At 45.6% G+C, this 27,433-nt stretch overlaps 1 protein-coding gene across 3 annotated transcripts in view; it reads left to right on the top strand.

Annotated features, from left to right (window-relative positions):
- The window catches only part of parvaa (parvin, alpha a), a 109,216-nt gene that overhangs the window by 21,451 nt on the left and 60,332 nt on the right, over positions 1-27,433 (top strand). For 2 of the 3 annotated variants that reach the window (XM_072272881.1, XM_072272878.1), the window contains exons 2-4: positions 21,203-21,292; positions 21,382-21,452; positions 25,250-25,352. In XM_072272881.1, coding sequence (XP_072128982.1) covers positions 21,203-21,292; positions 21,382-21,452; positions 25,250-25,352 — 264 coding nt within the window. Of the gene's footprint in view, positions 1-9,593; positions 9,838-21,202; positions 21,293-21,381; positions 21,453-25,249; positions 25,353-27,433 lie in introns of those variants that run through there. The other variant, XM_072272879.1, reaches the window with a different exon arrangement.

Genomic DNA, 27,433 nt, shown 5'->3' with positions numbered 1-27,433 from the left:
GGGTGGAGATGCGTCTCTACCAAAGGAGGTGTAAGGCACTCATTCCCTCCGCTAGCCTGCAGGTCACCCTTGGGTAAGGTGTAGCACCTGCTTAGCCCTCGGTCAGGGCGATGTGAACCCATGGGAGTAGGTGGTGGATGGTCGTATGAACAGCCAGTGCATATCACAAGTCCTGGTTACGTGACCACCGATAACAGGCAGACAATCTCTGAAGAGTATTGATATTGGCTGGGGTCACCTGCCTTGTAAAGAAGAAGGCAATGGCAAACCACTGCGGTAGAGAAAGCTGCTTGGAAAGACCATGATTGCCCGTGTCACACGATATGGCACATAGTGGACAAACAAGTGTTATATCGTTGGTGAATTAGTCAGGTCACGGAAACTGACCAAAAGGTACAACGTCCAGACCTTTGTAAATCAAGTGGACCAGGTTTGTAAGTAGATCATAAAACACAGGAGCAGAATCAGTCCATTCACCCTATTGAGTTTCCATGCAGTATGACTCAGTTGCTTTGACAAGAGTTCTCCTCCCACCACAGTCCATGTGTGTGGTGTGCCTTCCTGCCTTCTAGTTTCATCAACAGTCCCAATCCAGATTGGACAGAGTCCTTTTTATCTACAGGGACGATTCAAAATACAAAGTAAATTTACTATCAAAGTGTATATACTTTGAGATGAAGGAGGAGAAGATGGCGGTATGACGCAGCTTGCAGTGGCCACTCCGGTGGTGATGTCTGTTATCTGTCAAGTAGGGTGCCATGCACAGTCCTGATTTGATGGAGACAGACGTGAGAGAACGAAGAAACATCTGGAGAAACTTCTGAAATGCCTGTTTTGCTGCTGCTGCTGCTACTGTGTGGACCGGAATCTCCGGAGGGGAAGGCCCCGAATCCCCGGCTTTGCTTGTTGCTCGGTGGCCGGGACGGGGTCAAAGTGCTCGGCGGAGATGGTGCTCGGTGTTGAAGGGCTGGTCGGAGGCTCGAAGTTTTCGGACGGACTCAGGGTTGGCTGTGTCGGGAGCTTCTAATGCATCGGCAAGTTTGTCGGTGCCTGGAGGTTTATGGCAGAGAGAGTTTCTCCCTTCTGCCACCTGCTATCGGGGACTATTGGGAGTCGATCAGAACTTTGAGACTTTTTTTTACTGTTCCCATGGTCTCTTTATCAAATTATGGTATTGCTTTGCACTGCTGTAACTATATGTTATAATTATCTGGTCTTGTCAGTGTTAGTCTTTGGTTTGTCCTGATTTTTTTGTGATATCACTCTGGAGGAACATTGTATCATTTCTTAATGCATGCATGCATTTCTAAATGACAATAAACGAGGACTGAGTGTCCTCATAATCTAAATAAGATATATATACATATATACACACACAGTATTCTAAATTAGGCCTCACCAATGTTTTATACAACTTCAACATAACATCCTATCTCCTGTACTCAATACTTTGATTTATGGAGGTCACTGCACCAAAAGCTTTCTCTGCAACCCTATCTACCTGTGATTCAATGAATTATGAACCTGTATTCCCAGATCTCTTTGTTCTAGCACACTCCTCAGTGCCCTGCCACTCACTGTGAGAGACCTCTGGTGGGCCTACCGAAGTGCAACACCTCACACTTTTTCAGCCTATTTTTCCAGCTGGTCCAGATCCTACTCCAATCCACTGCACCCCAAATCTTGGTGTCATCCACAAATGTGCGGAGCCAGTTAACCATATTATTATCTAGGTCAGGGGACCCCAACCTTTTGCGCACCGCAGACCGGTTGAATATTGACAATATTCTTGCGGACTGGCTGACCGGGGGGGGGGGGGCGGGGGAGGTGGTGTTCAAGTTCAACAGTGCGTGACAGGGAATGAGGAAAGGTGCAGCTGACTCATATCGTTCCCTCGCGGCCCGGTGGTTGGGGACCACTGATCTAGGTCATTGATAAGGATGACAAACAGCAACAGACCCGGTATCAATCCCAGTGGCACTCCTCTCCTCACAGGCCGCAAGTCAGAAGGGCAACCATCTGCTACCACACAAAGCCAAAGTCTAATCCAATTTACTACCTCATCCTGAATGCTGAACGACTGAGATTTGTTTCCTTGTGGCCATTCACAGTAAATGCAAGACACACAATGGAATCAATGCACCCATCAACAGGATGGACAACAGCCAATGTGTAAAAACCCCCAACAAACTACAAATACAAAACAAAAGAAAGAAAATAATAGTAATAAATAAATAAGCAATAATTATTAAGAACATCAGATGAAGAGTCCGTGAAAGTGAGTTCATAGGTTGTGGGACAGTTCAGTGATGAGGCGAGTGAAGTTGAGGGAAGTTAACTCCTTTGGTTCAAGATCCTGTAGGATAATAACTGTTCCTGAACCTGGTGATGTGAGTCCTGAGGCTTCTGAACCTGGTTCCTGACAGCAGCAGTGAGGGAGCATGGCCTGGGTGGTGGGGGTCCCTGATGATGGATGCTGCTTTCCTGCAACAGCGCTCCGTGTAGATGTACTCAATGGTGGACAAAGATGTGTCCACTATTTTTTTGTTTGTAACTGATAATCAGATCTTGATCTCTATTTGAACTGCTGGACTAGCAGGTGAATTTTTGTTCCATGGGCATTAATTCTGAAAGCCTGAAGCCGGGTAACCTTGACAACGTAATTGGATTTAGTTGGAGTGAGGGTGCGTGTTGTTTTGGAGAAGCAGCTGTACATCAGCGTGATTTTGTTTCTGTATGAAATATAATACGGCCATCAGCTAGCTAACAGTTCCTCACCATCCTTCTATCCCGGCTTCTGTAGAACCACACACTGGCAAAAGATTGTGAGTTAGCAAGTTTGCAGAAGACACAAAGATTGGTGGAGTTGTGGACAATGCAGAAGGTCCCAGGTTCAGGAACATTTCTTCCCCTTCAACCATCAGGCTCCTGAGCCAGTGTGGACAAGCCACTCACTTCAACAATCAATTAATTCCACAACCTATGGACTCACTTTCAATGACTCTACAACTCATGTTCTCAGTATCATTTATTAACTCAGTTATAAAATATTATTATTATTTTGTATTTGCACAGTTTGCCTTTTGTACATTGATTGTCTGTCAGTCTGTATATGTTAGTTTCTCATTGATTCTATTTTATATCATTGTTAAATGTCAATACCTGCAAGAAAATGAACCTCAGGGTTGTATATAGTGACGTAGTGTCCTTGGCGATCAAAGTTCAAAGTAAATTTATTACCAAAGGATACAGCAAGGGCATGCTCTATTCTCGCTCTGGGAGGAGGTCCAGGAGCCTTAGGTACCACACCACCTGGTTCAGGAACAGTTATTACCCCAGGCTCCTGAACCAGTGTGAATAACTTCACTCACCTCAACTCTGAACTGGTTCTACAACCTGTAGACTCAGTTTCAAGGACTCTTTACAATTCATGTTCACAGTGTTATTTATTTTTTGTTTACCCAATTTGTCGTCTTTTGCACATTGGTCGTTGGTCAATCTTTATGTATCGTTTTTCATAACTTTCTTTTCTCCTCATTTTCTTTTAAATGTCTGCTAGAAAATGAATCTCAGGGTTGTATATGGAGCCATATTCGAACTTTGATTAAAAAATGTATTTTGATTTTGACTTTGGATGTAAATCAGTTGCAGATATGGATGAAGAAATGGCAGATGAAGTTTAACCCAGGCAAGTGTGAGGTATTGCACTTTGGGAGGTCAAATGTAGAGGGGAAGTGTGTGGTTAATAACAGAGTAACACACACACACAAAACGCTGGAGGAATTCAGCAGGTCAGAACCTCTCGTGTTCGTGCAGTTAATGGCAGGATACTTCATAGCATTGATTGTATGTAGAGATCTTGGGGAGTCTGAATGTGGCTACACAAGGTGATCGGGTGATAAAGGAGGCATTATGGTTTTATATTGCTATATTTATGCTCTATTCTTGGTTGGTGCAACTGTAACAAAACCCAATTTCCCTCGGGATCAATAAAGTATGTCTATCTATCTATCTATCTATCTATCTATCTGCCATACTTGCCTTTTGAGTTCAGGAGTGGGGAAGTTATATTGCAGGTTTATAATTCAATTCAAGTTGAATTGTCATTGAACCACAGCCAAATGAGACAGCGTTACTCTGGGGCCAAGGTACAAAACACAATACCAACAGTCACGCACAGCACAAGGCACATATATCACATATCAGATAGCAAGCACATAAAGGTATCAGTAAGATACAGCCACGCAATAAAGGAGTCCAGACTCTAGTCAAAACTCTAGGGAAGCTGCATCTGCAATATTCATTCAGTGGAAATGAATAAACGGTTGACACTTCGGGCCGGGAAGAGATGCAATGAGAATTTCTATGTCCACATTTTGTAAAACAAAAACAAATCACGGGTGGAACTCTTAAACTGAGATGCATGATGATTTGTTGGTGCATTTCCTTCTGCATCGTCTCCACAAATTAAATTATATATTGACTCGTATCAGGTGACTGACCATGTTGAAAACTGTGAGACCAAAGCCTCTCCCTGTCTTGCTATTGAGGGAGTACAGCATGGGTACACAAGGTTAATTCCCGGGATGGCAGGACTGTCATATGTCGAAAGATTGGAGCGACTGGGCTTGTATACTCTGGAATTTAGAAGGCTGAAAGGGGATCTTATTGAAACATATAAGATTATTAAGGGATTGGACATGCTGGAGGCAGGAAGCATGTTCCCGCTGATGGGTGAGTCCAGAACCGGAGGCCACAGTTTAAGAATAAGGGGTAGGCCATTTAGAATGGAGTTGAGGAGTTTCACCCAGAGAGTGGTGGATGTATGGAATGCTCTGCCCCAGAAGGCTGTGGAGGCCAAGTCTCTGGATGCTTTCAAAAAAGAGATGGATAGAGCTCTTAAAGATAGTGGAATCAAAGGTTATGGGGATAAGGCAGGAACTGGATACTGATTGTGGCTGATCAGCCATGATCACAGTGAATGGCGGTGCTGGCTCGATGGGCCGAATGGCCTACTCCTGCACCTATGGTCTATTGTCTATAAAGTATCTCTGAAAACAAACGGCAAGTGTAGAGAGAGGCAGAAACAGTGGCTCCTCAGTCCTGGATGAAGGTGAGGATGAAGGTGAAGATGAAGATAGCAAACTGACCAGGCCTCACTTGGAGCGCCTGGTGCTGTTCTGGTTGCCCTGTTACAGGGAGGATGTTGAGGCTTTGGAGAGGATGCAGACCAGGCTCACTAGATTAGAGGACACATGCTGTAAGGAGAGGTTGGACAGACTCATATTAGTTTGGAATTATCCTCCCTATAGTAGCCATTTCCACCCTGGGAAAAAGTTTCTGGCTGCCCACTCAATCTAATTTTAAGATGATTGGAGGAAAGTGTAAAGGGGATGTTATGTTTTGTAACTTCAAAACATTAAATTAATTCAAAGAAACTCACGGAGTCTGAAAATATGGGTGTAGCTTCATCTCTAAGTGAGGCACATACATATCACGGGTTGCTTGGTGACGTATGCAGTTAACGTATTTTTGCATATAACCTGTATTTAACTATTTAAATGAACAAGAATGCTTAATCAACTAATACATATACAAGATTACTCAAATATTATTGAAATACTACATGCACAACAAGGGATGTCAAGAAACTTGACATCAAACAGAGCAAAGCAACCCAATTGATTGGCACCTGGTCTCCATTTTAATCCACTCAGAGTCCCTCTGTTGGATTGCAGCGTTACAGTGCTGAAGATGAATTACAATGTTTTCAAGGTTTCTTCAAACACAGCTCCGAACCCATGATCCCTAATACCGTTTTCCAAATCAGCGGGAATAGTGGATACGAGCTTGCTTTCAACATTTAGGAGAACTTTGGCTGGGAGGGTTATGGAGGGATATGGTCCCTATGAAGGTCAATGGTCGAGGCAGAATAACGTTTTGCCACTGACTAGAATCAGAATCAGGTTTAATATCACCAGCATACTATGTGAAGTGAAATTTGTTGTCCTTGTGTGCAATACACAAGAGAAAAAAAGCTGTGAATTACAGTAAATATACAATAGTTAAATTAAACAAGTAGTGCAAAAAAAGTAGAGATAGGGTTCAAAGTCCATTCCAAAATCAGATGGCAGAGGGGAAACTGCTGTTCCTGAGTCGCTGGAGGGCCTGTTTATGTGCTTTATGACTCTATCCCAAAGACGTGCAGTCTGGGAGGCTAATCAGTATATTTCTCCCCATCTGTGGGTGATGGGTGGGATCTGGCGGGCAGGGGGTGAGATAGATGGGAATGCGAGAGAGAAAACAGTGGTTGATCACACGAAGGCTGGTGGAGTTGTGGAGAGCACAGAGGGATTGTCATTGGTTACAATGAGAGATTGATAGGATACAGAGCTGGGCTGACAAGTGGCAGATGGAGTTCAATCCAGAGAAGTGTGAAGTGATTCACTTTGGAAAGCTGAACTTGAAGGCAGAGTACGAGGTTAATGGTAGGATTCCTAGCAGTGTGGAGGAACAGAGGGGCAGAGATATCCATGTCTGTAGATCCCTCCAAGTTGCTGCACAAGTTGATAGGGTGATTAACAAGGCGAATGGTGTGCTGGCATTCATTAGGGGAATGAGTTCAATAGTTGTGTGGTAATGTCACATCACACCAAGTCCATTCTGATCACTATCTTCTGACCCTACATTAATCCCATTTCACTCTCCCTCCCTTTGGCCCTCTCAGAGGACAGAAGAGGGAGGAAATTAGAGTACCGAGAAAATTTACAAGGATGTTGCTGGGACTGGATGACTTGAGTTATAAGGAAAGATTGAATAGGTTAGAACTTTATTCCTTAGAATGTAGAAGTTTGAGAGGAGATTTGATAGAGTTGTATAAAATTATGAGAGGTATAGAAAGTGGAAAAAGCCTGCTTGCATTTACTCTGAGGTTGGGTGGGACTACAACCAGAGATCACAGGTTAAGGGTGAAAGGTGAAAAGTTTAAGGGGAACATGAGGGTAAACTTCTTCACTCAGAGGGTGGTGAGAGTGTGGAACGAGCTGCCAGCTCAAGTGGTGCATGTGAGCTGGATTTCAATGTTTAAGAGAAGTTTGGATAAGTTCACAGATGGTAGGAGATGGACGGCTATGGTCTCGGTGCAGGTCAATGGGAGTAGGCAGTTTAGTGGACTAGATGGGCCGAGGGGCCTGTTTTTGTGCTGTACTTTTCTGTGACTATGACTCCTCTCAACCTTCCTGGGAGAACAATCCAGACTTCTCTGGGACAAAGGCAGGAGTCCTCCATCACCACCAGCAGGTTCCCCTCCAGGTCACACGCCATCCTGACTTGGAAATATATCTCTGTTCCTTTGTTGTCACTGGGGCTAAATCCTGAAGCTCCCTCCCATCAGAGAGAGAAAGACTGCAGCAGTTGAAGTCAAGTCAAGTCAAGTCGCTTTTTATTGTCATTTTGACCATAACTGCTGGTACTGTACACAGTAAGAAGGCACTTTACCACCAGCCCAGCTAAGAGCTTCTTGAATGCCTCTATCACCATTACCCCTGCAGCCCCCACCTTTTCCGTTTGTTTGTTAGTTTATTTATTTAGAGATAAAGCACGGCACAGGCCCTTCCTGCCCAGTGAGCCACAGTGCCCAGGAAACCATCAATGTAATCCGAGCCCAGTCACAGGACAATGCACAGTGACAGATTAACCTTCGAACTGCTACGTCTTTGGAGTGTGGGAGGAAACCGGAGCACCCGGAGAAAACGCACGTGGTTTACGTGGAGAACAAACAAACTCCTTATAGATGGTGCCGGAATTGAACTCTGAACTCCAGAATGTGCCAGGCTGGCATAGCATTGTTACCGTGGTGATCCACAATCTGTATTGTAAAAAAAAATGTTTTGCCTCACACATCTTTTTCAAACTTGCCCTCTCTCACCTTTATTTTGTGCCCTCTTGGTATTAGACATTTCAACCTTGAGCAAAAATATACTGCCTGTCTAATCTATCTATGTCCCTCATCATCTTATTGATTATTGGGTCTCCCCTTAGCCTCTGCTGCTCCAGAAAAACCACCTACATCTACCCAACCTCTATTTATCACTCATCAAAGCAGGCAGCATTCTTTCCAAAACCTCCACATCCTTCCTGTACCGTGGTGAGCAGAACTGCATGCAGTACTCCAGATGCAGGCAGATTAGAAGTCTGTAAATCAGGTAGGAGGTGGAAGACCCTGAAGGCCCATGCTCAGCGATTCCGAAATAGCTGCTTCCCCTCCGCTGTCAGATTTCTGAATGGCCCATGAGCACTACCTCATTATTCCTTTTTTTTTTTGCAGTAGTTATCTATTTTGTAATGTCTTTGCTCTGTACTTCTGTAAAACAACAAACTTCATGTCATATAAGTCAGTGACAATAAACCTGATTATGATTCTGGTGTAACACACACAAAATGCTGGAGGTACTCAGCAGGTCAGGCAGCATCTATGGAAAAGAGTAAATAGTCGATGTTTCAGGCCAAGTCCCTTCGTCAGGACCCGTCTCTTCTTTATGATTCTGGGTTTGATAGCTCTGATATTACCTGAAGTATTTTCAAAGTTCAAAGTAAATTTTGAACCAACAGGGTCTGCTGCCTCCAGGCAATGAATGACACAACCCTAAATTGAACATTGCTAGACTGTGTCCAGGACTCTGTGGTTTGGTGTTGGATGTTCTGCGTGTTATTTGCCGATTTTTATTGCCGTTTATGTGATTTGTTCTCTTTTTTTGCATGTTGGGTGTTTGCTTTCTTTGAATGGGTTCCATGGTGTTTTTAAAAACGCAAACACGGGGAATTCTGCAGATGCTGGAAATTTAAGTAACACACATTAAAGTTGCTGGTGAACGCAGCAGGTCAGGCAGCAACTGTAGGAAGAGGTCCTGACGAAGGGTCTCGGCCCGAAACGTCGACTGTACCTCTTCCTAGAGATGCCACCTGGCCTGCTGCGTTCACCAGCAACTTTGATGTGTGTTGCTTGGTGTTTCTGTTTTGTTGCTGTCAGCCGGAAGATGAGTCTCAGGGCTGCATCGTGCATGCATACTTTGATAATAAATATATTATCGAAGTACTTATATGTCACTATTCATTTATTTTTGCAACTTATAATAATTTTTGTCTTGCTGCTACGGAAGAACAAATTCAAAATATACAGTATGTCGATAGTAAACCTGATTGCTTGGTTCTCAGCCTGTCGAATTAGCTCGGAATCAGAATCAGGTTTAATATCACCGGCATTTGCCGTGATATTTATTGTTTCATGGCAGCAGTACATTGCAGTATTTAACAACAAAAACTATAAATTGCAATAAGTGTATAATATAATTGTATAATAAGTGTGTATAATAAATAAATACATATGTATAAAACTTGGATAATAGTGCAAAAAGAGAGCAAAGGAAGAAAATAAAATAGTGAGATAATGTTCGTAGGTTCATTGTCCCTTCAGAAATCTGCTGGCAGGGGGGAAAAAGCTGTTCCTGAAATGTTGAGCGATCTGATTTGAAGTAGTCGATGAACATTTACTGCCTAGAAAAACAGGAAGTGAACCTCAGCAACTACAAGGAGACTTGATCCGCAGTCTGCAGCATTACTACTTTCTAATTTTACTAGCCTGTCATTGTGTTGGGAAATAAAATTAGAAGTACTGCATTTAACAGAGTGCACACAAGACAGCCACCGAAGACAAATTGGGAGGAAAACAGTGACTCACCCTGAAGGTTATTAAAATATTGCAGGCTATTTTCAATCTTCAGGCAGAATGAAGGTGCATTGGTTTGAGTGCAATGGGTTGTGGAGCACTTTGTTGTAAAGGTAAGGTACTATCTGCCCTCGAGTATTTCGAGACATTGAAAACTTCATTTAATCATTTTTTCTGTGAGCTGTAGCATTTGTTGTCTGCATGTGACAATGCTGTGGGTTGTAATCTCATAATAGGTTGGAAGCCCTTCAGATCCTTCGGAGAAAGTGTTTTTTTTTAAATAATGAAATTGAAAGCTTTGTCCTCGTAAATGCTGACTTGTTATGCTGAATTTTCTATGCCTTTGTAATCTTTGCATTCATCAAGGCAGTCCGCGGCAGCACCGCACTGGGTAATTGAATTTTCTTTTTGGAGTTGCCACAAGTTTTATCTGATTATTTGGAAAAGGATGAAGAGAAAGAACCCATCTTTATTGTTTGTCTGCCTTTGTAAATGGCATTGTCTAGTGCCCCCTGACTCCTTCATTTAAAACAACAAGGTTATTTAGATTTATTGGTTATTAAATTCCACACTGAATGGGTTTGATATGAGTGAGGATATTGGCAAAGAGGCAAAGGTAAGGGAGAAAAGTGGAGTTAGAAGAAACATTCTCTCCTGGTTCCTGCTCTCGCCAACAGCTGTCATGGACAGCTCACCAAGGAAGAGTGGAGGCCATTTTCCAATTATTGGACTTCTCTGTAAACTCTAGAGACTGCTGTGTGTGAAAATCCCAGGAGATCTGCAGTTTCCTAGATACTCAAACCACCCTGTCTGGCACCAACAATCATTGCAGGGTCAGTGTCACTTAGATCACATTTCCTTCCCATTCTGATGCTTGGTCTGAACAACAATTGAACCTCTTGAATTGAATTGAATTGACTTTATTACTTACATCCTTCATATACGTGAGGAGTAAAAATCTTTAGTTACGTCTCCATTCAAATGTGCAATGTGCAATTATAGTAATTTATAATAAATATTATGCACAACAGGAGAATCAATATAACATCGAAATATACAGTTGTGTCAGCATGAATTAATCAGTCTGATGGCCTGGTTGAAAAAGCTGTCCCTGAGCCTGTTGGTCCTGGCTTTTATGCTGCAGTACCGTTTCCCAGATGGTAGCAGCTGGAACAGTTTGTGGTTGGGGTGACTCGGGTCTCCAATGATCCTTCGGGCCCTTTTTACACTCCTGTCTTTGTAAATGTCCTGAATAGTGGGAAGTTCACATCTACAGATGCGCTGGGCTGTCCGCACCACTCTCTGCAGAGTCCTGTGATTGAGGGAAGTACAGTTCCCATACCAGGCAGTGATGCAGCCAGTCAGGATGCTCTCAATTGTGCCCCTGTAGAAAGTTCTTAGAATTTGGGTGGCCATACCAAACTCCTTCAACCGTCTGAGGTGAAAGAGGCGCTGTTGTGCCTTTTTCACCACACAGCCGGTACGTACAGACCGTGTGAGCTCCTCAGTGATGTTTATGCCAAGGAACTTGAAGCTGTTCACCCTCCCAACCCCAGATCCATTGATGTCTATAGGGGTTAATCTGTCTCCATTCCTCCTGTAGTCCACAACCAACTCCTTTGTTTTTGCAATGTTGAGGGAGAGGTGGTTTACTTGACACCACTGTGTCAGGCTGAGATTAGGTCAGTGTAGTGTCATCAGCTAATGTAATGAGCAGATTGGAGCTGTGGGTGGCAACACAGTCATGGGTATACAGGGAGTAAAGGAGGGGGCTTAGTACACAGCCCTGAGGGGCACCTGTGTTGAGGGTCAGAGGGGCAGAGGTGAGGGAGCCCACTCTTACCATCTGCCGGTGATCTGACAGGAAGTCCAGGATCCAGCTACACAAGGTGGGGTGAAGGCTGAGGTCTCTGAGCTTCTTGTCGAACCTGGAGGGAATTATGGTGTTGAATGCTGAACTGTAGTCCAAGAACAGTATTCTCACAAAAGCATCCCTCTTCTCCAGATGTGTAAGGATGGTGTGTAGAGCTGTGGCTGTTATGTCGTCTGTCGATCGGTTGTGTCTGTAGTTGAATTGTAGGGGGTCCAGTGTGGGTGGTAGCAAGCTGCAGACGTAGTCCTTGACCAGCCTCTTAAAACATTTGCTTAATATTGAGGTGAGTGTGACAGAACGCCAGTCGTTCAGACATGTTACCTTGGTCTTTTTAGGTACAGGGATGACCATGTCTGCATGCTGTCACGCATTGAGTTGCTGCCACGTGATTGGCGGATTAGATATTTGCATGAATAAGCAGGTGTGCATAATAAAGTGGCCACCGAGTGTAAGGCTTCCATAGCTGTTAGGCATCATTTGCATCTAAATGTGATGGTGTCACAGGTAGATAGGGTTGTGAAGGCCGCTTTTGGAAAATTGGCATTCGTAAATCAAAGTATTGAGCACAGGAGATGAGAGGTTATGATGAAGTTGTTTAAGACATTGTTGAGGCCTAATTTGAAGTATTGTGTGTAGTTGTGTTCACCTACCTACAGGAAAGATGTAAATAAGATTGAAAGAGGGCAGAGGAAATTTGCAAGGACGTTGCTGGGCCTGGAGGACCTGAGTTATGACAAAAGATTGAATAGAGTAGGACTTTATTCTTTGGAGTGTAGAAGATTGAGAGGAGATTTGACAGAGGGGTACAAAATTATGAGTGGTATAGATAGGGTAATTGCAAGCAGACTTGTTCCACTGAGGTTGGGTGGGACTACATGAAGAAGTCATGGGTTAAGGGTGAAAGGTGAAGAGTTGAAGGGGAACATGTTCTGGTGCAGGTTGATGGGAGTAGGCAGTTTAAATGGTTTGGCACAGACTAGATGGGCTGAAGGGCCTGTTTCTGTGCTGTGCTTTTCTACAACTCTATGGCTTTGGCTCAACAGGCTTGGGTGGGAACAGATGCAGGCAGGCTAGAACTTAAGCTTCGGTGTAGACAGGATGGTAATTCAGGCGGTGGAATGCTCCTCCTGTGAGATGTGGGATCTTGGAGTACCGGACAGTCTCCTGGTGACTACATCTGCAGGAAGTGCATCCAGCTGCAGCTCCTGACTGACAAGGGCATGGAACTGGAGTTGGATGTACAATACTGTGCCAAAGTCGAAGAGAATCACAAGGGAATCAAAGACAGCATAAAAGAAAAAGAGAGGGTGTATAATATAGCAAAAATTAGAGGAAGTTAGACAATTGGGGAGCATTTAAAAACCAGCATAAGGTTACTAAAAAAAGACAGGAGAGAAAAGACGAAATATGAGGGTAAGCCAACCAGTAATATCAAAAAAAGATACCAAAAGTTTTTCCAGATATATAAAGAGTAAAAGAAAGGCAAGAGTGGATATCGCTGCAAGATGATGCTGAAGAGGTAGGAATGGGGGACAAAAGATGACAGGTAAACTTAGTAAGTAGTTTGTGTCAGTCTTCATTGTGGAAGACCAGCAGTATGCCAGAAATTCAAGAGTGTCAGGGCGAGTAGTGAGTATAGTTGCTATTACTAAGGAGTTGGAAAGCTGAAAAGTCTATACCTACGGGTTCTGAAAGAGGTGGCTGAAGAGATTGCGGGGACATTTGTAATGATCCTTATTAGTTTCTGGAATTGTTCTGGAGGACTGGAAAATTGCAAATGTCACTCCACTTGTCAAGAAGGGAGAGAGGCATTGAGTACAGGATTTGGGGTGTTATGTTGAAGTTGTTAAAGACACATTGGTGATGCCATATTTGGTGTATTGTGTACAGTTGTGGTCACTAGCCTACAGGAGAGATATCAATAAGCTTGAAAGAGCACTGAGAAAATTTGTGTGAGTGGTACTGGGACTTGAGGGTCTGAGTTATAGGAAAGGCTGAATAGGTTAGGACTTTACTCCCCGGAGTGTAGGGGAATGAGTGGAGATGAGATACAGGTATACAGAATTAAGAGGGGTATTGTTATAGTTAGAGGGGTATTAAGAGGGGTATAGTTGGGGTAAGTGCAAGCAAGCTTGTTCCACTGAGGTTGTGTTAGACTACAACTAGGAGTCATAAGTTTACAGTGAAAGTTGAAGTATTTAAGAGGAATCTGCTGGGGAATTTCTTCACTCAGGGTAGTGAGATTGAGGAACGAGCTGCCAGTAGAAGTGGTGGATGTGGGTTCAATTTCAACATTTAAGAGAAGTTTGGATAAGTACATGGATGGGAGTGGGGTGGAGGACTAGGGTCCAGCTGCAAGTAGATGGGGCTAGGCAGAAGATCAGTTTGGCATGGACTCGATGGGCCAAAGGGTCTGTTTCTGTGCTGTAGTGCTCTATATCACATTCTCAAATGGGACCTTAATCCTCACGACAACCTTAGGATGGGATGGTCATGTGCCTATTGGCTGTCAAGCACTGTGTCCTTTCAGGGTGTTGGATAAAGAGTTCAGTTGTGAGGTGGGAGGACGGTGGTATGACGAGATCGAAGTGGAAATATTTCATACGTGGTGAGAGGCGAGAATGTAGAAAGAGCTGCCTGAGGGGGTGATGGGTGGGCACAGATGCTCCTGTCTGGGGGGGGGGGGGTGATGGGTGGGGAAAGATGCTCCTGTCTGAGGAGGTGATGGGTGGGGACAGATGCTCCTGTCTGGGGGGGGGGGTGATGGGTGGGGACAGATGCTCCTGTCTGGGGTGGGGGAAGGGTGATGGGTGAGGGCAGATTCTCCTGTCTGGGTGGGGGGTGATGGGTGGGGACAGATTCTCCTGTCTGGGGGGGTGATGGGTGGGGACAGATTCTCCTGTCTGGGGTGGTGATGGGTGGGGACAGATGCTCTTGTCTTGGGGGGGGTGATGGGTGGGGACAGATTCTCCTGTCTTGGGGGTGATGGGTGGGGACAGATGCTCTTGTCTTGGGGGGGGGTGATGGGTGGGGACAGATTCTCCTGTCGGGGGGGGTGGTGGGGGGGGAAAGATGTTCCTGTCTGGGGGGGGGGTGATGGGTGGGGACAGATGCTCCTGGCTGGAATGGGGGGAGGGTGATGGGTGGGGACAGATTCTCCTGTCTGGGTGGGGGGGGGTGATGGGTGGGGACAGATTCTCCTGTCTGGGGGATGATGGATGGGGAAAGATGCTCCTGTCTGGGGGGGGTGATGGGTGGGGAAAGATGCTCCTGTCTGGGGGAGGGGGGTGATGGGTGGGGACAGATTCTCCTGTCTGGGGGGGTGATGGGTGGGGACAGATGCTCTTGTCTTGGGGGAGGGTGATGGGTGGGGACAGATTCTCCTGTCTGAGGGGGGTGATGGGTGGGGACAGATTCTCCTGTCTGGGGGGTGATGGGTGGGGACAGATGCTCTTGTCTTGGGGGGGGTGATGGGTGGGGACAGATTCTCCTGTCTGGGGGGGGGGGGTACGTGAGGGGCAGACACTTTGGCCTGAGTGGGTTGTGGGGCAGATGCTCCCGCATTGTTTAAGAAACATCGGGACAAGTTTTACGGTCACCGTGGTTACAGACGCAAGTTAAGGGGGTGGGTGTAGTGACAGATATAGTGATGTAAAGAGCTGTGCGCTACAACTCAGAGCTTCTGTGTCACTTCTCACAGGATTATCCGTGAAGGCAAACGCTTGAGTTACACTCCAGCCTCTTCGTGCGCCTTCCCGCCCCCTCCGCCTTCCTCCCAATCCTTCCGCCGGACCTAAATTGGTGGAGGGTCCTGACCCAAAGCGTTGACTCTTTAGTTCCCTCTATAGATGCTGCCTGACCTGCTGAGTTCCTCCAGCACTTTGTGTGTGTGTTACAGTTACAAAAAGTGCAGAGCAAGCAGGCAATAAGATGCAAGGTCATTTCGAGGTAGATTGTGAGGTCAAGAGTCCATTTCATCCTACTAGCCGACCGTTCAATAGTCCGATAACACTGGGGTAGAAGCTGTCCTTGATCCTGGTGGTATCTGCTGCCACTGCTCTTTCGGGGTTAGGGGTGAAGAGTGGGGAGAGAACTCCAAAGACTCACCACCTTCTGAGAAAAGAAATCCTTCCTCATCTCCCTCTGAAATTGGTGACCATGTGTCCCTAATTTATCTGCCTCTACCAACATCCCCTGGCAGCAGGTTCCATGAGATTACCATTCTCTTGGGCGGGGGGTACCTACCTGTGACTTCTTTCGCCCCCCCCCATCATACTTTTCTTGCAACACCTTAACGTATCAGCTCATTTTCGCTCTGAGGAAAAGTCTATGGCTGTCCATTCAATCTGTGTCCTTATCTTTTTGTGCACCTCTATCAAGTCACCTGTCCTCCTCCTTCGCTCCAAAGAGAAAAGCCTTAGTTCACTCAACCTACCCTCATAAGACATGCTCTCAGATCCAGGCAGCATCCTGGTAAATCTCCTCTGCACCCTCTCTGAAGTTTCCATATCCTTCCTATAATGAGGGGACCAGAAATGCTCACAGTATTCCAAGTGTGGTCTAACCAGGGGTTTTATAGAGCTGTGACATTACCTCGTGGCTCCTGAACTCAATCCCCCAACTACTGAAGACCAACAATCCTGACACCTTCTTAACCGCCCTATCAACTTGTCCGGCAACTTTGAAGGATCTATGGATGCGGTCTGTCTTGTACTGTATCTCTAAATAAATTTTAAATAAATAAATTTCTTCCTTACGCTGAAGTCATCCCTGCAGTGTGTAAGATTGAATTATCGAGCAGTCTCTGGCCATGATGTTGACTGTAATGGAGAAACAGTTTGAAAATGCATATTGTAGAAGGAATTTTGCAAAGGCAGTGATTTTACCATTAAAATTCACCTGTAGCCAGAACAGGGAAAGAGGCAGGTTATTAGATTCATTGATGTTTGGCTTTGAGTCAGCAGCTAATGTAACAATTTTAATGCTCCTTTCATTAAAGAGCTTCCTGTGGAGACTAATAGAATATTCAGCTTGTGAAGGCAAGCAATTCCTGTCCAATGTTTGTGTTTACAGCGAGGATTACAGCGTGGGAGGTGAAATATATCCTGTCGAATTTGCAAAGTGATAGAACTCAACAGAGCGTCGACCGGTACCGCACAGGAACACGCCCCTCACCCACCAAGTAGTGACGAACTAATTAACCTGGGGTTTGCAGCTCCAGAAAAACCTGATTAGACCACACTTGGAATATTGTATTCAGTTCTGGTCACCTCATTATGAGAAGGACTTGCAGTTTTCAGAAGGGATGCAAGGGAGATTTCCCAGGATGCTGCCTGGATCTGAAAGCACGTCTTATGAGGAAAGCTTGAGTGAGCAAGGGTTTTTCTCTTGGAGAGAAGGTGGATGAGAGGTGACTTAATAGAGTTGTACAAATGAGAGAGGCATAGATTGAGTGGAGATATCAGAGACTTTTTCCCAGTGTGGAAATGGCTAATACGAGAGGGATTAATTTTGAGGTGATTGGAGGAGAGAATTGGGGGATGTCAGAAGTAGCTTTTTTTCATACACAGAGAGTGGTGGGTGTGTGGAACGCCCTGTCAAGGGGTGGTTGTAGAGACAGATATATTAGGGAGATTTATGAGACTCTTGGGTAGCTTCATGGATGATAGAACAATGGAGGGCTGTGTGGGAGAGAAGGGTTAAATTGATCTTGGAGTTGGTTGAAAGGTCAGCACAACATTGTGCGCCAAAGGGCCATACCATACTATGTTCCGTGATATATCTCCCAGCCTAACTCATCGTGGCCCTTCCACTATCTATCAGCTCTTCGGTTGTCACTATATTCCGCATTCTGTTTTTGATGTATTTCGATAGCACACACAGTTATCCACTGTATCTCGCTACGCGCGATGGTGATAAGCTATTCAGTCATGAAAAAGCCGCTAGCTGAGTTGTGGCTGCCTCAACCCGTGTAGTGGTCAGCATGGCGTGTCCAGAGTTCGGAGTTCAATTCCAGCACCGTTCTGTAAGGAATCTCCGGATATCTTCCCCATGGAATGCGTGGGTCTCCCCTGGGTGGTCTATTTTCCTCCCACAGTCCAAGGACATACTGCGTTAATTGGTCATTGTAAATTGTTCAGTAATTAGGTTAGGATGTGTTGGCACGTAGCCAAGTGGTTAAGGAGTTCGTCTAAGGATCTGAAGGTTCCTAGTTCGAGCCTCAGCTGAGGCAGCGTGTTGTGTCCTTGAGCAAGGGACTTAACCACGCATTGCTCTGCGACGACACCGGTGTCAAGCTGTATGGGTCCTAATGCCCTTCCCTTGGACAACATCAGTGTCGTGGAGAGGGGAGCCTTGCAGCATGGGCAACTGCTGGTCTTCCACACAACCTTGCCTGGGCCTGCGCCCTGGAAACTTTCCAAGACACAAATCCATGGTCTCACGAGACTAACGGTAGCCTATACAAAGGTTAGGGTTAATCAGGGTTGTGAGGTTGTTGGGGCAGTGTGTCTCGAAGAACTAGAAGACGAACTCTCCACTGTCAGTCAGTCAGTCGGTGGGTGCCGTCCTGAATCTGGGGTTGGCAGCTATGCAGCTCCACCTTCTACGATCTTGCAACAGCACTGAGTACAGCCTCTCCTCCAGTTTGTTCTCACTGGCCGCCTTGGCACCGCCTACGGCCGCCCCCGCCAAAATCGAGCCCGAGGCCGTGTCGGCTTCCAGCCGTGGCCGCTTTTTCGAGCTCAGTCCTTTTTTAGGCGGAGGCCTTGGGCAGGTCCAGGCCCACGGTGCAGCGCCCAAATTCATCATATCTCTTCTAACCAGGTGCATAACATACGATTCGTGAGGCTTTAATCTCTTCCACGGAAGATGGCCGTTGGCTCACAAGCAGCTCATCTGCCCTTTGTCAGGTCTTGTTTTTTTTTCAGTCCTGCTGGGTGTCCTCACACCCTCCTCACCAGACTAAGTCCGGTGGGGGAGCCAGCCCAAGTCGCCGACCACTCGCCCACGGCCCCCAGACGAGCGCCGGGCACCTGCCCCCCGCCGAATCTCTCCGAGCCTTTGGTGCCCGACCGAAAACCATGGTCGAGTGGTCTCCACTGTATCACTAAGTAAATAAATGAATAAATAATTTTTTAAAAACATGGCTAGGTGTAAAATCTGAAACATCTCTCTCTAGCTCTAGCTCTATCTCTATCCCCAGGAAGACTCCCACTCGCTAGATATCCTTTTAACTAGTTCGGCACAGACGGGGTTGGCTGAGGGGCCTGTGTCTGTTCAGTGCTACTGTGACTCTACCCACAAGCAGTCTCGAAATCCCAGAGCAAATGCACTTAAGGTGCGGGGGAGGGAGTTTAAAAGAGCTGTTCATTATTCCTTATCTTTTCACCATTTATTTATTTTGTAATTTTTGGTCCTTTTGTGCCCTTGCACTGTACTGCTGCTGCAAAACAACAAATTTCTCATCACATTTGTCAGTGTCAATGAGCCTGAATCGGAATCTGGAGATTTATTTTACACAGGGAACGGTGCATATCTGGAACAGGCAGCCAGGGGAAGTAGTGAAAGCAGATGCAATAACAAAGTTCAAAGTAAATTTATTATCAAAGTACATACATGTCACCATATACAACGCTGAGATTAATGTTCTTGTGGCCATCCTCAGCAAATCTATAGAATAATAACCATAACAGAATCAACAAAAGACCACCCAACTTGGGCGTTCACCCAGAGTGCAGAAAACAACACAAATACACAAAGAAAGAAGGTAATAATAATAAATAAATGTCCAGAGCATGAAATGAAAACTCCTTGAAAGTGAGTCCATTGGTTATTTTCATTGTTCAACAGCTTTTTAGACAGATATGACTATGGAAAGATACTTTATACTTTATTGTTGCCAAACAATTGGTACTAGAACGTACAATCATCACAGCAATATTTGATTCTGCGCTTCACGCTCCCTGGATTACAAATAATAAATATTAAAAATAGGTAAAATTAGTAAATATTAAAAATTTAGATTATAAATCATAAATAGAAAATAGAAAAGTGGGAAGTAAAGTAGTGCAAAAAAACCAAGAGGCAGGTCCGGATATTTGGAGGGTACGGCCCAGATCCAGGTCAGGATCCGTTCAGCAGTCTTATCACAGTTGGAAGGAAGCTGTTCCCAAATCTGGCCGTACGAGTCTTCAAGCTCCTGAGCCTTCTCCCGGAGGGAAGAGGGACGAAGCTGTGTTGGCTGGGTGGGTCGTGTCCTTGATTATCCTGGCAGCACTGCTCTAACAGTGTGCGGTGTAAAGTGAGTCCACGGACGGAGGATTGGTTTGTGTGATGTGCTGTGCCGTGTTCACGATCTTCTGCAGCTTTGATACAGGTTTCAGTAGCTACATTTAAAGTCAGAGAAATGTATACAATATACATGCTGAAATTTTTTTTCTTCATAAACATCCACAAAAGAGGAGTGCCCCAAAGAATGAATGACAGTTAAACATTAGAACCCCAAAGCCCCCACCCAGCTCCCCCCTTCTACACATAAGCAGCCGCTAAGCAACAGCCCCCACTCCCCCACTGGCAAAAAAGTATCAGTGCCCGTCACCGAGCACTCAAGTGTGCAGCAAAGCATCAATAAAGACACAGACTTGCAGTACCCCAAAGACTACTCGTTCACCTGGTATCCGACATACCAAAGGCTGTCTCTCTCCCTAATAATGGAAAAAGAGATGTCCCCATTTCACAGTGAGAGGGGAGATATAACAAACAACGCGCCGATTTACGATATTAAAAGTCTGTTGTGTCGCTCTTTCCAAGCTCTGCACCCAGAGAGTCGGCACCATAAAGGCGCAGATCTCTGGACACAGAGCCCACAGCAGCTAACCTGCTGCTCCGGATGTTCCATGTACTCCCACAACACCTCAGCCAGGGGCACCGGTGTAGAACCAGCACCATCTCCAGAGCCACAAAGTCCTGGAGCCCTGAAGGCGTGCTGGCCTTCCAGGCCGTGTCCTTTGGAGACCAAAAAGCAGCTAGTAGTGAGACCTGGAGAGCAGGTCCCATTCCCGCAAAGAACCAAAGTCAGAGTGCAACTCCAGGTCAGGGTCTTCAAAAGAACCTTGAAAAGGGGGGAAAAGGAGATATCAAAGATAGAAGTAGAGCTGCTTCTGAGGGTGCAAGCAGAGGAGTTGCTGTTTAGCACCATCCTGACTTTGCTCTGCCTCTTCCTGGACCGCAGGCAGGCAGAAGGGGTTCATCAGAATCTCAATCTGTTCCATTGTCACTGGCATCTGCCCTGAAATTGGTTTGTTTTCTGGCAACAGTAAGTGCAATACATATGTTACAAGGAATTTCTTAAAATTAAAATAAATTTCTCCCCTACCCTCTTCCACTCACCCCCTCTCTCCCCCTTCCCCACCAACTTCACTGTCTCTCTCTCCCTCCCTCCCCCTTTCACCCCTCTTCTACCTCCCCTTCTCCCCTCTCTCTTTCTCCAACTCCCTCCATCTCTCTCCCCCTACCTATGCCTCATCTCCCTCGCCCCTCTCACCCCTTCCGCTGCCCCCACCTCTCTCTCCTTCCCCCCCAACCTTGCTCCCTCTCGCCCTCAGTCTCCGAGCTGCAGGAGGAAGGGAAGAACGCCATCAATCTGCCTCTTAGTCCCATCCCCATCGAGCTGGACCGTGAAGACACAGTGCTGGGTAAGAGACCACAGTTAATGCGTCCGGCACACCGAAGGTTGTGGAGGTCGGGCCAGCAGTTCATCACTGCCTTCTTCTTTCCCGTCTAGAGGAGAATGAGGTGCGAACGATGCTCGACCCCAACTCGAGGAATGACGCCAAGCTGCAGGAGTTGATCAAGGTAGGAACAGATGGTGCAATGTGTGTGCCGTGGGCAGAGGCTTCAGGGTATCCCTCGATGAGTCACATCCAACCAGATTGTTTGCAACATGTAGTTACTGTTGCTGTGTATGCCATAGACCAATACCATTAACCAGGGTGTCCATGTACCCCAGACTGGGAACCCCTGATGTAGGGTCAGGTGAATTTGCTGGTTTTAGATTCCAGACATTCTTCAGAAGTCAAAAATGAGGCATAAAAATTAGTCGTTACAGCTATTTATTAACTGTTACAAGAACAAAAAAAAAATTTAAAAAAATATTATCAAAGTACATACAGTATATACAGCCCTGAGATTCATTTTCTGCGGGAATTCACAGTAAATCCAAGAAACACAATGGAATCAATGAAAGACCACACCCAACAGGAGGGACAAACAACCAACGTGCAAAAGACAAGAGGAAAAAAGATAATAAATAAGCAACAAATATTGAGAACATGAGATGAAGAGATCTTAAAAGCAAATTCATAGGGTATGGAAACAGTTCAGTGTTGGGGTGAGTGAAATTATCCCCACTGGTTCAGGATCCTGATGGTTGAGGGGTCATAACTGTTCCTGAACATGGTGGTGTGGTCCTGAGGCTCCTGTACCATTGAGCACATCTACACAAAACATTGTCACAAGAAAGCAGCATCCATCATCAGGAGCCCCCACCACCTTGGACATGCTATCTTCTCACTGATGCCACCAGGAAGAAAGTACAGGAGCCTCAGGACTCAAACCATGAGGTCCAGGTTCAGAAACAGTTATTACCCCTTAGCCAACAGGCTCTTGAACCAAAGGCGAAAACTTCACTTAACTTCACTCACCCCAACACTAAACTGTTCCCACAACCTATGGACTCACTGTTAAGGACTCCTATCCACCACCAGTCTTCAGGCCATGCCTCGCAGGAATGTGCTCTTGACTTTGTGGCTCTCGGTGCATTGTAGTTGTATGTGCTGTGTTTTGCACCTTGGCCTGGAGGAACGATGTTTTGTTTAGCTGTATACGTGTGTGTGGCTGAGTGGCAATTAAGTTTCAACTTGAGAGGCAGAGGTGTGGGGAAATTCCAGAACTTGGAGACCAGGCTGCTAAAGGCATAGCCACTGATGAGAGTGGGAAAGGGGAACTCAAGAACCATTACTGCACCTGTCTTTTACAGCATTCCCCTAGCTGACCGTGATCATTCATCATTCTATTTATTGAAGAGCAGTATATTCGTTGAGAATTGCAGTAGAAACTTTCATCAGTCTTTGAGGAATCAGAATTAGATATGTTGTCACTGTCTTGTACGTCCTGAAGTTTGTTCTTTTCAAAGCTCGAAGTTCAAAGTAAATGTTATTATCGAAGTACATATGGGTCACCACATACAACCCTGAGATTCATTTTCCTGTAGGCATACTCAGCAAATCTATGGAACAGTAACTCTAACAGGATCAATGAAAGATCAACCAGAGTGCAGAAGACAACAAACTGTGCAAGTGCAGATATAAATAATAGCAATAAATATTGAGAACGTGAAATAAGGAGTCCTTGAAGTAAAATCATTTATTGCAGGAACATTTTAATGATGGGGCATGTGAATAAAGTTATCCCCTTTTGTTCAAGAGCCTGATGGTTGAGGGGTAATGTCTGGTCTTGAACCTGGTGGTGCGAGTACTGAGGGTCTTGTATCTTCTACCTGAAGGCAGCAGTGAGAAGAGAGCATGGTCTGGGTGGTGAGGGTCTCTGATGGTGGATGCCGCTTTCCTACGACAGTGTTTCATGAAGATGTGCTCAATGGTCAGGAGGGCTTTACCTGTGATCTACTGTACATCACAAAGACATACAATCACAATTTATAAATAAACTCATCATCATCCTCATTATGTGCTGTATTGTATTACGTAGGTGATCATGGTCCCGTGACAATTTTTTCTGCAGAGGTGGTTTGCCATTTCCTTCTTCTGGGCAGTGTCTTCAGAGGTTGTCTGCCTGGTGTCAGTGGTCGCATACCAGGACTTGTGATATGTACCGGCTGCTCGTACGACCCATCCACCACCTGCTCCGGTGGCTTTATGAGAGGGGAGAGGTGGCTTCATGTGACCCTGATCAAGGTGCTACACTTTGCCCAAGGGTGACTCACAGGCTAGTGGAGGGAACAAGTGCCTTTCACCTCTTTTGGTGGAGATGTATCTCCACCCTGACATCCAATAAATTAGGCAAAACATAAAGGAATAATGAGGGTGGTTTCATAAATCCTTCAGAAATCTGTTGGCAAAGAGGAATAATTTATTCCTTTAATATTGAGTGTGCCTTCAGGCTCCTGTACCACCTCCATGATGGCAGCAACGAGAAGAGGGCATGTCCTGGATGGCAAGGGTTCTTAATGATGAATGCCACCTTAGGGCATCACGTTTTGAACATGTTCTATGATGAGGAGGCTAGTGCCCATGAAAGGCCTATCATACAAGGAAGCTACTCACTGGAATTCAGAAGAATGAGGGGGGATTTCTTTGAAACCAAGCAAGTGTTGAAATGCCTCAATAGAGTGGATGTGGAGAGGCTGTTTCCTATGATGGGGGAGTCTAAGACCAGAGGACACAGACTCAGAATAGAGGAACATCCATCTAGGACTGAGGTGAGGAAGAGAGTGGTAAATCGGTGGAATTCGTATCTACAGGTGGTTGTGGAGGCCAGGTCATTGAGTATGTTTAAGGCAGAGGCTGATAGATTGTCGAATGGTCAGGGCATGAAGGAATATGGGGAGAAGGCAGGAGATTGGGGCTGAGAGGGAAATGGATCAGCCATGATGAAATGGCAGAGCAGACTCAATGGGCCAAATGGCCTAATTCTGCGCCTATATTTTATGGTCTTATGATGCAGATGGCTGTTTACAACCCTCTGCAGCTTTTTCAGCCCTGGGCACTGGAGCCTCCATAACAGGTGGTGATGCAGCCAGTCTGAATACGTTCCACCACATGTCCAGAGAAGTTTGTGAAGAGTCTTGGGGAAGTAGAGCTGCTGGAGGAGGGGTTCTGGCTCAGAGAACTGGACAACACCTCCTTGACTGAGTGCTGTTCTGTACAGTGATGTATTAAAGTATTGCTATCTCTACCTGCAATGAGATTGAATTTTGAACTCTGCCCTGCAATTTGAAACCCTGCTATACCATGTACAGCGAAGAGTCACGTGGTGTGAATGTGTGTCTTAAATGGTTTTTCTTGTGATTACAAGACCCTGCTGGGCATTGGTAATATAAAATACTGCAGGTCTGGTTCATTGGCGAGGAGCTGCATTGCCTTGATCGTGGTGCACACCAGCCCCTCGTGCCGCGGCTACCCCGGGGGGAGGGTGCTGGGAGCAGTGTGCAAGAGAACAGAGGCACGGTTGGTGAGCTGGAATCTGTGCTGGGTTGGGGGCTGGCCCCTGCAGGCTAGCTTTCCAGTGTTCATTCCTGGGAAGACAAACTGGATTTGCCTTCACCTGGAACTGACCCAGCTCGAGATGAGGAACTGCTCTGGACTTGTTCTTCCAGAAACGTGGTCTCTTGGGCAACATCCATGCACCATCAATCTTCAGGCCATGCTACTTGGGACTTGTGCTAATGTTATTTTTCTGACTATGTGCCGTGTGTGTGTGTACATACTGTGTTATGCACTTTGGCTCTGGAGGAGCACTTGTTTCATTTAGTTGTATACATTTCACTGTGCTTGAATGGCAATTGAACTTGAACTTGAAGGGTCTTGTGTTGTCCAGCTTGGTTTCACTTAGACCCCTGTCCGTTCTCCAACCAGGTTTTCATCGACTGGATTAATGATGAGCTGGTAGAAGAGAGGATCATTGTGAAGGATTTAGCTGAAGATCTCTACGACGGTCAAGTCCTACAGAAGCTCTTTGGTGAGAATCATGGAATTTAAACCATATAGAAGGAGGGCATTTGGGCCACCTGCTCCATTCTGGCTCCTTGTGGAGCAATCCATTAGACATAGGAGCAGAATTAGGCCATTCAGCCCATCGAGTCTGCTCCACCATTCCTTCATGGCTGATTTACTATCCTTAACCCCATTTTCCTGCCTTTTTCCCATAACCTTGGACACCCTCACTAATCAAGAACCTGTCAACCTATGCTTTAAATACACTCAATGTCTTGGCCTTCACAGCTGCCTGTGGCAATGAATTCCACAGACTCACGACCTTCTGGCTAAAGAAGAACCTTCTCATATCAATCCAATCAGTCTCAGACAATTCTCTTGAAAAGGTCAAAGTCACATCTGCACAGTAATGGAATATTCATGGACGCCAAGGCACAGTAGTATAGTGGTTAGCACAACACTTTACAATCCCAGCAAGCCAGGTTCAATTCCCGCTGCGGTCTGTAAGGAGTTTCTACATTCTCCCCATGACCGTGTGGGTTTTCCCCGGGTGCCCCGGTTACCTCCCACAGTCCAAAGATGTTCAGGTTAGCAGGTTAATTGGTCATTGTAAATCATGCCATGATGAGGCTAAGTTAAATGGGGGGATTGCTGCGCAGTGTGGCTCGAAGGGCCAGAAGGGCTTATTCCAAGCTGTGTCTCAATAAATAAGTAAATAATATATCATCCTGTTTTGTTACTCTACTATCTTTCCTGGAGTAACGTGACCAACATGGTATTCCAAAATGTAGCCTCAACAATGTCTTGTACAATGGTACAAAAACATACCACCTTCTGTACTCAGTGCCCTGACTGATGAGGGCCAGCATGCCAAATGCTGCCTTCACCACCCTTTCTACATATGACACTCTTGCCAGAGCACATAGAACATTGAACTGTACAGCTAATTCAGGCCCTTCGGCCCACAATGTTGTGCTGGCCTTTTAATCTACTCTAAATTCTATCTGGCCCTTCTCTCCAACATAGCTGCCAAGTTAAGGGGCAGCACTTCCAGGGTTGTGATCTCAGGATTGCTACCTGTACCACCTGTTAGTGAGGCTAGAACTAGGAAGATAATACAGTTTATTAAGTGCTAAGGAGTTGGTGTAGGAGGGAGGGCAGGTGGGACCTGTACAAAAGGGACGGTTTTCACCCAAACTGGAGAAGGACTAATATCCTAGCGTGAAGGTTTGTTGATGCTACACAGTGAGGTTTAAACTAGAGTTGCAGGTGGATGGGAACCAGAGTGCCAGAACAGTTAGTGGAGAGGTTGTGGAAGCAGACCTTGGTAAGACCTCAGACAGAGTTAGGAATCAAAAGGTTAAGCATGGTGGGACAGAATCGAAAGGGTGAATACTGGACTGAAGGTGTTGTATCTGAATGAGCGCAGTATACGGAATAAGGTCGATGAACTTGTAACACAGTGACAGATTGGCAGGTATGATGTTGTAGGCATCACTGAATTATGGCTGAAAGAGGATTATAGCTGGGAGCTTAATGTGCAAGGATACACATTGCATTGAAAGGACAGGCAGGAAGGCAGAGGGGGCGGTGTTACTCTCTTGGTTAAAAAAAAAAGAAATCAAATCATTAGAAAGAGGTGACATAGGGACGGAAGGTGTTGAATCATCATACATAGAGCTAAGGAACTGTAAGAGTAAAAAGACCCTGATGGGAGTTGTAAACAGACCTCCAACCAGTAGTAAGGATGCTGCCTACAAATTACAACAGGAGATAGAAAACGCATGCCAAAAGGGCAATGTTATAATAGTCATGGGGGACTTCAATATGCAGGTAGATTCAGAAAACGAGGATGGTCCTGGATTGCAGGAGGAGGAATTTCTAGAGAGCCTATGAGATGGCTTTTTAGAGCAGCTTGTGGTTGAGTCTACTAGGGGATCAGCTATTCTGGATTGGGTTTTGTACAATGAACCAAAATTGATTAGAGAGCTTAAGGTAAAAGAACTCTTAGGGGAAAGTGAACCAAATTCACCCTGAAATTTGAGACGGGGAAGCTAAAATCAGATGTGTCAGTGTTTCATTAGAGTAAAGGGAATTATAGAGGCA

The sequence above is a fragment of the Mobula birostris genome, chromosome 11, assembly GCF_030028105.1.
Source record: "Mobula birostris isolate sMobBir1 chromosome 11, sMobBir1.hap1, whole genome shotgun sequence".
Classification (NCBI taxonomy): domain Eukaryota; kingdom Metazoa; phylum Chordata; class Chondrichthyes; order Myliobatiformes; family Myliobatidae; genus Mobula; species Mobula birostris.
Note: the sequence above shows the minus strand (reverse complement) of the source record. Positions and strands in the feature narration are given on the sequence as shown.